The 13,120-nt window shown below is 42.0% G+C and overlaps 1 protein-coding gene and 1 long non-coding RNA gene across 2 annotated transcripts; one reads left to right on the forward strand and one right to left on the reverse strand.

Moving 5' to 3' along the window:
* Positions 1-3,443: 3,443 nt before the first annotated feature.
* Positions 3,444-9,037, forward strand: LOC112451591. Its single transcript, XM_025011292.1, has 5 exons — positions 3,444-3,558; positions 4,519-4,781; positions 4,912-6,778; positions 7,051-7,242; positions 8,946-9,037. Exons 1-5 carry the CDS (start codon positions 3,444-3,446, stop codon positions 9,035-9,037), a joined length of 2,529 nt encoding a protein of 842 aa, XP_024867060.1.
* Positions 9,038-11,710: 2,673 nt separating this feature from the next.
* LOC112451592 lies at positions 11,711-12,627 on the reverse strand. The gene is made up of 3 exons (XR_003040387.1): positions 12,466-12,627; positions 12,028-12,136; positions 11,711-11,914 (listed from the first exon to the last, which is right to left on the reverse strand). It is a non-coding gene; the product is annotated as an uncharacterized LOC112451592 (long non-coding RNA).
* Between the last annotated feature and the right edge of the window lie 493 nt (positions 12,628-13,120).

Here is a 13,120-nt window from a genome sequence, read left to right on the forward strand (position 1 = left end):
GGAATCGATCGCGAGCGCGATTCGAGGGCGCAAACATAGGGTTTGCCGGACAACTTACAAAATCGCAAACCGAGCGTCGGAACGGAAATGGGTCGAAACTGCGTACTCAGGGAAGGTAGATAGGGCCCAGGAATCGATTACGAACGAAATCCGATCATCCAGACACACGGTTCGCCGGACAATTTGCGAACTTCCGAACCAAGGGTCGTAGCGAAAAAGGTTTAAACTGCGTCCTCGGGGATACCTAGTACACCCGAGGAACAAATCGCGGTCGAGATCCGACCATCCGAACGGCGGGTTGCCCGGACAGTCCGGGTAACCGATAATCCTAGACGTCGGCTACAGAAAGTCGGGCCGGAATACGGCTAGTAGAGACCGGGGGAATAGGCAGCAGGGTCGCCGCCATCGGCGGACATCTAGAAAGCGACCTGGACGTCTTCTCCAGGAAGTCGACCCGGAATCGGCATTAGGGACGTAGGAGAGACCGTGCGCACGGATCGGCGCCCTCAAAAGTCCATTATTCGAAAAGTTGAAAAACCGCTACCCGGGAGCTGATTAAGCGCGTCGTAAATAGTGTACTGGCGGCGGAAATTTCCATCGAGAACATCTGGCGCACACCTGGCGAGCCGAAACTCGTAAACAGCTATTGTAACAGCGTAGAATAAAAAATTACCGCGAGGAGAAAGCGGCCGAGACCCCATGGTGGGGGTAAAACTTCGGAGGTAGGGAGCCCGAGAGAGGAATATTCCTCGAGGCAGTCTCTCGTGGGCGCTCGAACGGTAGCTATCTTCTCGCGCGTATGTCCCGGCGTTTCGTAGTTAATATCGCAAACGCGTACTGGAATACGATTTGTAAGCCTACCGCAGTGTCCGAAACAAACGGGAACGCCCGCTAACAGCGTTACGTGACGCCGATACAAAAGGCGTACGGGTTTTCGCGTACCTGAATCGTGAAATCGCACTTTGCGAGACGTGCAACCGCCATCTTGTGCGGCAATCAGTAATTGTGAACCACCATCATTGTGAAACGATAGTTAACAATAAAAGCAATAATTATTTGCAAAAATATATACGAAAATTTCAGTTACTTACCTTTAACTTACCTGAACAAGCGGCTGTCCGGCCATCTTGGTGTTAGCGTTGACCGAGCTTCAAGGTCATCATAGATTCTATTTCGGAGGAGGCCATAGATGAGAAAACCGTGGCGGAAACCTGCAAAGAAACAGCATTAGTTATAGTTACGCGGACAGTTCTCGTACTTACCTGGTTGTCCGGCCAGCTCCCAGACGCGGTGATCCTGGACATTGGTGAGCAGCGGTGATCCATGACATCGGCGATGGTGATGAGGAATCCGTAGACGAAACCTGAAAATAAAAGGGAATTAGTAGCGTTTTACTTACATTAATGTTGGGACTTACCCGATCAAGCGGTTGTCCGGCCATCTTAGTTCCACGGATGAGGCAGATGAATGATAGATAGCGGAGGCGATAGGCAGAGCATCCCAGAGGAGGCAGCTGTGGCGGGAATATAAAAAGTGAAAGGGTTAAGGAGATACACGTATATACATACCTGATCAAACGGCTGTCCGGATGACAAGCATCCCTAGCTGGCCGATCAAGGTCATACCTAGCGGTATCCAGAGCACAGGCGATGCTTACTAGGCAGCTGTGGCGGGATTAAAAAATAAAATTGTTTAAACAAATTGTTCAACTTTTGGTCCGTTTGCATTACGAATACCTACCTTCTCGGTAGTTTAAGGTTAAACCAAGTGGCGACCGATGACTTAGAGGACAAAATCGCGTACTCCGTAACCCGATTATGTATCGTTCGGTTACAACCTAACAAAACTCTTCGATGTTAACACGGTAACGACAGAAAATGTGACGGAACTCAAACGATTGCGCGATTAAACCCATGAAGCCGTCAGCTCGTTAGGTAACCTTGGTCGACCAATAGACCAGTGGAATGATTTACTCACATTCATGACAGTTCGTAAACTCGATCCAGTCTCTCGAAGAGAATGGGAGATGAGAATCGGTGAGACGACTACGTACCCAACGTACAATGAGATTCACACTTGAGTACCGAGTCCGAGCCTTAGAGTCAATTGCTTCATCGTCCTCAAAAAAGACAAGTAAATCAAAAGATGTCGATAAGTCAATCAAATCACATGTTTCCCCGGTGTCAAAGTCATGCGAATGCGAGAAAAGTCATTCACTGCGTTTATGCGAGGTATTCAAAGCGAAATCCGTCGAAGAACGATCTCTTCAAATACGTTTAAAAACAAAAGTTATGCTACAACTGTTTATATACAGGTCATTCGACAAATCAGTGCCGAAGCAAGTACTCATGTTCCCACTGCAAAAGGCGACACCATACATTATTACATAACCCTAATGCTCAGGGAAAAGGTGAGAAACTGGCATTCTCCCCAGGCGGTGGTACAATTGGGACGAGTGCTCCGGTGGCTTCCTCACCTTTAGCAGCGCCAAACCCTAGCACATCTACTCCTAGCACAAGCCAACATGTTGTTGCAGCAGTCGAGACACTTCACGCTGTCAAACCAAAGGTAGCTCCTATGACAGTGATGCTTGCGACTGCTTGAGTACTGGTTTCGTCGTATAAAAGTCGTCAAGCAAAGGAAGGAGCGCTGCTGGATCAGGGGTAACAATTGTCGTTCGTCACTGAAACGATAGCACAAGCATTGAGAGCCTCTCGTACCAAAGTACGCGCTCCGATTTCCGGAATTGGCGGTACTGATGCCGGCACTGGCCGAGCAATCGTAACACTAAAATTAAATTCGTGCCAACATTAACATTAAATTGGTACCAACAAACCGGTCCAATGCTCTGCGATCGTGTTTCAAAAGTTAACCTCCTACGTGCCTCCGCGATCACTCTGTCAAGAGTCGTGGAGACACTTAGAAGGCCTTGAAATGGCAGATCCTGACCTCAGCAGCGATTAGCCGATCCAGTTGATTTTAGGAGCCGACGTGTACGCAAATATCCTACGCGAAGGATTAACAAGGGGGCCTACCGGGTCACCCATAGCTCAAAAAACTACATTTGGTTGGATTCTCTCGGGACCAACAACTAGTGGTGATTCCAGCCAAGTCACGACGGTAACGGCACATCTTGCCTGTGACCATACAACTCTCCTCAACGAGCTTCGTCGTTTCTGGGAACTCGAGGAAGTTTCAACGAGCCATCCGCTCAATGAGGAGGAAGTCGCGTGTGAAGCTCATTTCGCCGCGACCCACAACCGAGTACCAGGAGGACGATATTGCGTAAAACTTCCGTTTAAGAATCCGACTCCGACCAACATCGGTCCTCAAGCCAAACCGCGAAAGATTGGCTCGCGAAATTACAACGCAAATTCATCCGCAATCCTGACATACTTAAACTGTACTATGACTTCATGACAGAGTACATTTCCCTCAAACACATGACGCCGACTACATTCGACGCTCCTGACTCAAATCCTGCCTTGTACCTACCCCACCATCCGGTATTCAAGGACAGCAGCACGACGCGACTCAGAGTTGTCTTCAACGCGTCAAGTAAAACCTCGAATAGGACCTCACTCAACGATTATCTCATGGTGGAACCCAAGCTCCAATCAGACTTGCCCCACTACGATTCTACGTTGGCGACAACACCAATACTCCTTGACCGCCGACATAAAAAAAATGTATCGGCAAATCCTGGTCGACCCGGAAGACACTCGATACCAACAAATCCTTTGGCGACCAACTCCAGAGTCCCCAATAATTCCATACAAGCTCGTCACAGTCACCTACGGTACCGCGTCAGCGCCCTATCTCGCAATGCGGGTCCCAATCCAACTCGCCGACAATGAAGAGAAGGATTTTCCTAATGCCGCGACAATCGTTCGTGAAAACTTCTACGTTGACGACGTGTTATTCGGAGCTAACGATGAAACAACTGCAAACGCGTTGCGCCTAGAGTTAGAGAAATTATTGGATCGCGGAGGTCTAACATTGCGAAAATGGATGTCAAGTCACGCTTCTCTTCTCGCGGACATCCCTGAAACCGACCAAGAATAAACGAAAACAAGAACATTCGACTCTACGGAGTCAATAAAAATTCTCGGAATCAGATGGGTACCAGATTCGGATTCATTTTGCTTCAATGTCACCGCACCACAGCGTGCGAACAACACGAAAAGATCGGTACTGTCCATTACCGGGCTCCGACGGCGGCTCCAGGCAGGCTCGCGCCCAGACCCTGCTGCGCACACCGCCGCGACCCTCCTACTCGTCAGGGCTTCGTGGCGGCGCCGACAACGGAAGAGAAGCGCGAACTCCCCCCCGCGCGCGGCGGCCGCCCCACTTGCCGCTGACGGCAGAGTATAGGCTCGACGCTTCAGCGCCATCCATTTTCAGGGCTAGTTGCTTCGGCAGGTGAGTTGTTACACACTCCTTAGCGGGTTCCGACTTCCATGGCCACCGTCCAGGATACTACTGCGCTATTTAATCCGCTAGGGTGACTATCTCCAGTGATAGTCACAGCTAAAATCCTCATGCAAGAACTGTGGATTGCATCTCTCGACTGGGATGATGAACTACAATCAGATGTCTCAGAGAAATGGAATGACTACTGCAGACGACTCCCAGAATTGGAAGCCATCTCGATTTCTCGATGGAACCATCTGACATCAAGAGAAACTGAATGCGAACTACACGGTTTCGCCGATGCTTCAACGCGAGCATACGCAGCCGTAGTGTACCTTCGCACAGTCACCTCAGAAGGCGAGTTCAAGGTAAGCCTACTCACCGGAAAATCGAAGGTCGCTCCGATTAAAGCGGTTAGCGTACCTAGATTAGAGCTCTACGCAGTTGTCCTGCGCGAAACTCATCGAGTTTGTTAAGAAAGCAATGCATCTAAAACAGTGCACAACATACGCGTGGACCGACTCGAGCGTCGTCCTCGCATGGCTCAAGCAACATTTATCCGAATGGCCGACATTCGTAGCCAACAGGGTTGCTACAGTACATCGGCTTCAAGACGTATCGTGGAGACATGTACCATCGGCGCAGAACCCGGCAGACTGCGCATCACGTGGTTTAACCGCCACGGAGCTGTGTACCCATCCATTGTGGTGGCAAGGCCCATCGTGGCTAAAGTCCTCAGAAGCAAAATGGCCACGCACTCCTCCAACGCCGCCTAAATCCAAGCTCGTTGAAGCGTCGCAGGTATCAGTCAAAACGCACGTTGCTGTCGACACAATCCTTCATTGGGAACTCTACACGGAGATTTCAACATGGAACAGACTAGTACGCGTAACTGCATACTGCATGCGATTCGTCGGACGTTGTCAACGACGTAACAACGCCACCGAACTACGTCTCTCAGGCGACGAAATCCGCAACGCGCAAGTATTCTGGATTAACAATATTCAGCATCAACACTTCAACAACGAGATCCAAGCGATCCGCAAAGGAAAACTTCTTCCTCGCAATTCACCCTTGCGGAATCTCACGCCATTCGTGGATGGAAAGGGTACCCTACGCGTGGGTGGACGCCTTGAACAAGCCAACTTGCCGTTCGAGGAAAAACATCCTGCCATTTTACCGAAGCATCGAGTAAGCACTCTTATCGTGGAAGACGCGCACTTGCGGTGCCTTCACGGTGGTCATCGACCGCTTGTAAGAAACATTATCAACAAATGTGTCCCATGTGTGCGAGAACGCGCCAAGGTACCAAGTCAACTCATGGGTAACTTACCAGCTGCGCGAAGCACGCAGTATCGTGCATTCCTGCACACTGGACTCGACTATGCCGGACCATTTCTTGTAAAGACCAGTAAAGGCCGTGGACATAAGTCACACAAAGCGTACCTCGCTCTCTTCGTGTGTACATCCACCCGTGCCATCCATCTCGAACTCGTATCGCATTACTCATCAGACGCGTTCCTCGCAGCATACCGTCGCTTTATAGCTCGTCGCGGGTTACCATCTGATGTATACAGCGACAACGGGACCACCTTCCAAGGCGCCGAAAAGGAACTGCAAGCTGCATTTAAAAACGCAGTGAACGATCCAAACCTCGGAAACCTCATCGCAACCGACAGTACCAATTGGCACTTCATTCCTCCCGGTGCTCCGCACATTATGGGAAGCTGGCGTGAAATGCGCAAAACATCATCTGAAACGAGTTTTTGGTGCCCACACGCTCACGTACGAGAAATTCAACACCCTCATTACTCAGGTGGAGGCGTGATTGAACTCGCGGCCAATTGGGCCGAACCTAACGGACCCATGCGAGTTCGCAGCACACACACCAGGACATTTCCTCGTAGGAGCTCCATTAATCAGCGTACCAGAACCGTCGTCCCTTCACCTAAACGAAAATCGTCTCTTGAGGTGGAGATTGGTACAGCAAATGCTCGAAAGCTTCTGGAAACGTTGGTCCACAGAGTACTTCCACTCGCTACAGGTCCGAACAAAATGGAAAAAACACAACAGAACATTGCCGTCGGAAACATAGTCCTCATCAGGAATAATCTAGCGCCTCCAAATAAGTGGATGCTCGGGAGAATCGTCGAAACTCATCCAGGGCAAGACTCACGTGTACGCGTCGTCACTGTCCGCACCGCAAAAACGCAACTGAAGAGACCGATTACACAAATCTGCCTGCTCCCCGTCGATGCGGCTGATTCTGACGTGACGCCTACTTCTCCTCCCGACACTCCCATATCTTCGGACTCGCCTGATTTCCAAGACTGTGAACCCGTCGAGACGTCATCGACCACCACTGGTGACTCAGACACACAGGTATCATAAATCCCTATGAGGGGCGAAGTAAGGCTCACACAAGTAGCACTAATTCTAATTAGTACGTACACTTCAAATGTAACTGTACTCGATGTAAAGTAAAAAGTGCCAAAGTGCTACGAACTCTCAACTAGACAAAACCATGAACAACTTCGTCGAACCGAGTCACCCCGCCAGTGTTCCACGGCGGGCGGCTCCTTGTAAATATTGTACATACTAGATTTAAGCCGTTTTATTTTTTCTCTCAATCACCAGTCGCTCCCAGCTACGACTACATGTACCAATCCACACCGATTACGGCGGGCGGCGTTACACGCCTACCTTTGCACCTAGAACAACGAATACTCGACCTGCCAGTCGAGGCGGGCGGAATGTTCACGCCACAGAGCGTTATTATCATTATTGTGCACGGGGTACCGCCGAGCGACACTACGAACACCTCTTCAGGTGCGAGATTCACTCGGAAATTTTCGGCTTCCGTTCGGGAGTCTAGTCGGTTAGTCGAATACGCACGGCGCTCCGAGAAGTATTGTCTTCGCAATCATCGACGACGCGCGTGGCTCTAACGCTATACCGGAACTCGATAATCGTGAATTTACGACTCGCGGTTGCATTAAGCAGTTCCAACGACTCTCGATCCTGAATCGTTATTATATCTTTGCCATCAGCGTGATTTGTACAGTGAATAAAAAGTTGTTCTTCACACAAATTTCCCTCGTGTGTGCTATTCATTTCGTTGAGCGATTCGAACCCCCTTCGCTACAAGTTTCTCGTGCACAACCGATCAAACTATTTCGGTAATAATCTTAAGTGTGTTTCGCAAGCGAAGGCATGCACACTACCGAAAATTTGTTAAAGGGTTTTCTTTTTTTGCCAAACCTCTATCCACGTTAACGGAGAGTAAAACCAAATTTATTTGGGATGAAATATGCCAACACGCCTTTGAGGAATTAAAACGGAAATTATCTTCCTCCCCGGTACTATCATTCCCAAAGGGGGAAGGGGAATTTATTTTAGACACCGACGCGTCGAATACAGGAATCGGGGCGGTTTTATCGCAAAAACAAGATGGAGTAAAAAGAGTTATCGCTTACTTTAGTCGCGTGCTTAGTAAAGCAGAGAGGAATTATTGCGTGACTCGACGAGAGCTTCTGGCGATTGTTGATTCACTTAAATCATTTCACCATTATCTTTCAGGACGAAAATTTTTGATCCGCACGGATCATGTTTCCTTGAGATGGCTGATGTCTTTCAGAGACCTGGAGAGGCAGCTAGCTCGATGGCTGGAGAGACTCCAACAATACAAATTCGAAATCATTTACCGCAAAGGGCTTTCCCATAACAATGCTGATGGATTATCCAGGCGGCAATGCGAGACGATGGGTTGTGAATATTGTACAAGAATTGAAAAGAAAAGCACAATTGAGACGAAAAATATGGTTGCTCGAATAGAGTTTGTAGGAGCAAATTTGGAAACTTGGCGAAAAGAACAAAGGGAAGACCCTAGTATTTCTGAAATCTATCGCGCCAAGGAAACGGGGAAACGCCCTCCTCGTTCAGAAATAGCTTCTGCAGACGTGTCCGCTCGAATCTATTGGTCTTATTGGGACGCGCTAAGTTTAAAGAACGGGATCAATATAAAAGGTGGAAGGCCCCAAATTTGAAATCGAGTTTTCTGCAAATAGTGGTCCCTCGTAAACGAGTCAGAGGGATTTTGGAGCAGGCTCACGATTCTCCCTTTGGAGGGCATTTTGGAATCAATAAGACCCTTGATAAAATTAGGAAGCGATTCTTTTGGGCCACTTGCAAGCAGGATGTCGAAGACTGGTGCAGTTCATGTAAAGTTTGTATCTCCAAAAAGGGCCCCTCAGGTAAAGGGAAATCCCCTTTGCAAATTTACAATATCGGGGCCCCGTTTGAAAGAATTCAGATGGACATCCTCGGTCCTTTTCCTACAACTTTGTCTGGGAAGAAATATCTTCTTGTCATTGTGGATTGTTTCACCAAGTGGGTGAAAGCTTTTCCCTTGAGAAATATAAGAGCGAAAGCGGTGGCGGAAGTTTTTGTAAAAAAGATTGTCTCCAGGCATGGTATTCCCTCTGAGGTCCATACGGATCAGGGAAGGAATTTTGAATCAAAACTTTTTGCAGAGTTAATGGACTCTTTGGAATTAAAAAAACGAGAACCACCGCCTTACATCCTCAATCTGACGGACAAGTTGAGCGTCAGCACCAAATTCTAATAAATTATCTTGCTAAGTTTATTTTGGAGAATCAGAGGGATTGGGATCATTGGATTCCTATGTTTTTGCTAGCGTACAGATCTTCAAAACATGAAACCAGAGATGTCCAAAATATGTATCGATCGTTACTTGTTACTAGTTACAAATGTATCGTGTAAGTAAATTTCTATCGTTACTTCGTTACACATGTAGCGAGATGCCATTGTTACTTGATAAACTTGTAACGCGTAACGAAATTTATTTCGTTATTTGTTACAAATGTAACGAGTAACGAATTTTTTTTTGTTAATCAATACTTTTCTAATAAGTAACGAAATAAATTTTGTTAGTCGATACTTTTCTAACGAGTAACGAGAACAATTTAAGTACTCAATACATTTGTAACGCGTAACAAAATTGATTTTGTTACTCGTTAGAAAAGTATCGACTAACGAAATTTATCTCGTTACTCGTTACAAATATAACGAATAACGAAATAAATTTCGTTAGTCGATACTTTGCTAATGAGTAACGAAATCAATTTAAATACTCAATACATTTGTAACGCGTAACAAAATTGATTTCGTTACCCCCCAGTCAGAAATGATTAGTTGATTCGACGTTGAATCAATGTCGAAAACCGAATGTCGAATCAACGTCGTAATTCTGGTCGATTCGACGTCGAAAGCGTATAAAATATCACCGACTATTCAACTTATCGTTTCAACGTCGTTTCAACGTCGAAGGTTGAAATTCGATTGAAATATAGTATATTATATATTTTATATTTTTTTATATATGCAGTGTTTGTTTGGATAGGTCCTAAATATAAAATTTATATATATTATTTATACATATGTGATTGATCGCGCAATCCGAGTCGAAATTTTACTCCTTCTTTCGATCTCTTATTTTTCACATCTCAGGATTCTAAAGGATTTTGATAGGTTCTAATTGTATTGTACTTAGCTCCTACTTTGTGCCTGAAAACGGCAGAAAACGGACTGTTTCCCATTTTGAGGTTTAAAAGAGGAGTTATCGGTAAAACCCTCTTAAACCTCCTAAAACCCTCTAGATCCTACACTGATAGAAAAATGTACTAAATTTTAATTAATGTTTTCTCCAGTAGTCCTTATAAAGTATTTTTTTAATTCAGTTAATATTTTTCGAATGAAAAAAATATTCATCCAATTGAAACAAATTTTCTAAACCTAATAAAATATTTACTGAATTCAAAAGAATACTTTATTAGGACTATTGGAGAAAACATTTATTGTAGTACATTTTATTATCAATGTATTAATTTTTACTACTTTTTAAATCGTAATGAAACATGTTCCATATCACGTACATCATCGATAATTCATATAGTATAGGTTTTGGTAAATTTAGCAACGAGATACGGTTGTGACTTTGACTTATGTTGTCGTATCTCGTTGCTCTGTTAAATGCAATATTTATCTAGATTTATTATTTAGAATCTAAGATTTTTAATATTAAAAAAATATTACCGCAAAATATTTTATAACATTGTTAATTTTAATTTTAATTAATCACAATTTTAATTAATCAGATTCATATAGACATACATGTATCACAATTAATAATGTTATAAAATTTATATAATAAATCTTTTTTTTATTAACCATATTAAACACAACTTAAATAAAAACTCCACTGCAAGTCGCCGATAATATACATGACATAGAGCATGTTAATATGATAATGTGGTAAATAGCATATAAATAGCAGGGGGGAGAGTCAGAAAAAATCTAAGAGATCGCACACGTTTGTTTTTAAGGTACAAAGGAACATATATTTATTTGTTTACACTTTTTTATCTACTTGTTCATGTACTCTTGCATACTATCTAAATTAAACTCATATTATATCATAACGAAAAAAAAAAATTTTTTTAACCATTTAAAACAATTAATATATGTATTGTATCTTAATAAAAATTAAAATTAAAATTTAGTTTCAACAAAATTAAAATTAAAATTGAAAAATGTCTTGATACTGATTGTGAGTATCTTAAAATGAAATATCTTAATACTAATAAAACTTAAAATTAATACCTTAATACCAAATAACTAATCGCATATCACAAATGCCATTTAACAAATAATATTAATAATACGCCCAGTAAGCAAAAAACCATTATTACAATGTTATTGCAACGATATTCTAGAACTTGTAATGTTGTTAAATATGTAGTTCTTAATGTTGTATAGAACATCATTATGAACATACTTTGACCACGATTCCGAAATTTCAGTAATGTTGAAATGGGAGTGCCATAACGTTGCAAATAACATTGCGCTAAGGTTTTTCTATCATTCCTGTAATGTTTTTGAGATAAAAATTTAAACGTACTATCAACTTTATTACAATATTATATTAAGATTACCGTAATGTTAATTCTAACATTTATTTAAAGTTCTTATTGATGTTTTATTTCTATTACAGGCAACATGTTTTCAATAAATATGCAATAGTAATAAAATATCTCTATATTTATTGTCTAATTATTATTTAGATTGTTTTTTTATAAACCAGGCTTGGACAACTTTGAGCTCCAGAACCACGACACTTCTTTTCTATCCACGGAAAGTAGGGGAGTGTCGTGGCTCCGGAGCTCGAAGTTGCCCAGGCCTGTTATATACCAATCTGCATTAGGGAATAATTCACTAATTATCATAAAAAAGTTTTATTTATATAAAAATAATATATACCATATATTACAGTTTTCAGTTTATCACAATAATATCTTTGGTGAAGATCACTGATCCTAGCGTAAGGTTTTGGGATAAAACTCATCTTTCAAATAAAAAAATTTGTTACTATAATAATCACTCGCGCGGAGCCACGCAAGTAAGATAATATATTTATCACTTCCTGAAAAATAAAAGTAGAATTAAATTAGTGAAAAAGCTACTTATAAATTATAACGCGGCAAACTATAATAATTTTATTTTATAGAGAGTATATACCGAAATACATTACATTACCTTTTTAATGTTTTTTTTTTCTTACGGACGTTTGCGAATCTGAACCACTCCATTACAAAGTGTTGAAAATCTTTTTCTGTATTCCGAGGGAATATTGCTCTAAAAGCTTCTGAAATAAGAAAAATTCAATACAGTTTATTGTTAGATGAAAGAAATAAATAATGTTAATTTAACGGCAATTAAAACTTATGATAATTATTGAAATAACACAAAAGTTTCCGGAATAGTTTACATATATACTAAATCGATCAAAAATATTAGTTTATGGATATATATATATTTTTTTTATTTCGTAAGAATTTTTAACGTGTATGTGTGTCCTGCTTTTTAACGATGATTGCTACAAAAAATAAGGAGACAATTTTAATAAATTCTGAGACATAAAACATAGCATTTAATACTGCAAGTAATATATACATTTCTTAAAAAATTACTTACTTTTAATGCTCAGAATTGTGTGTGCGTATCTCCAATTTTATAATTATTTTTTTGGCCAGTTCATGAACACATGGAGGCTAAGTCATCAGAAAATGTAGCCCTCAAACTTCTTCTAATAAAATTCTTTTCATGTTTCCCTCCAATTAACATAACCTTGTTCACCTGAAAAATTTATACTTGTAATTCTATATAATGCAGTTTATTATTATAAATTGCAAGGAAAATAATTCAGAAGACTTTTAAAATATAATAACACATATTATAGGATATTATAGAACATATTAAAGGACATATATTATAGATATAAGTTTGTAAGATTAAGAGTCAGAGTAACCATTTTTGGTTTTGAACGCATTGAGTGCTCCTCCTCAAAATTCTATTTGATCGTTTTATACATAAAATATACAGTTGAATACATTATGGAGATTAATACAAATACATTTTGATTTTTGAAGGACATACCATATTTGAAAACTTTACCGACAAAATTCTACCTTCTTTTAGAAAGTTTACATATATCGTATTGGTTGCATAGAATTACAAATGCTTTTACATAATAAAAATAGGTGTAAATCAATTAGAGCATTTGCTCAATATATTACAAAAATGATTTAAAAATTTCAAAGTAAAGATCTCGAGCTGTCAGTGTAAATAT

Source organism: Temnothorax curvispinosus, unplaced genomic scaffold (assembly GCF_003070985.1).
Source record: "Temnothorax curvispinosus isolate PA1 unplaced genomic scaffold, ASM307098v1 QBEX01002395.1, whole genome shotgun sequence".
NCBI classification, from domain to species: Eukaryota; Metazoa; Arthropoda; class Insecta; order Hymenoptera; family Formicidae; genus Temnothorax; species Temnothorax curvispinosus.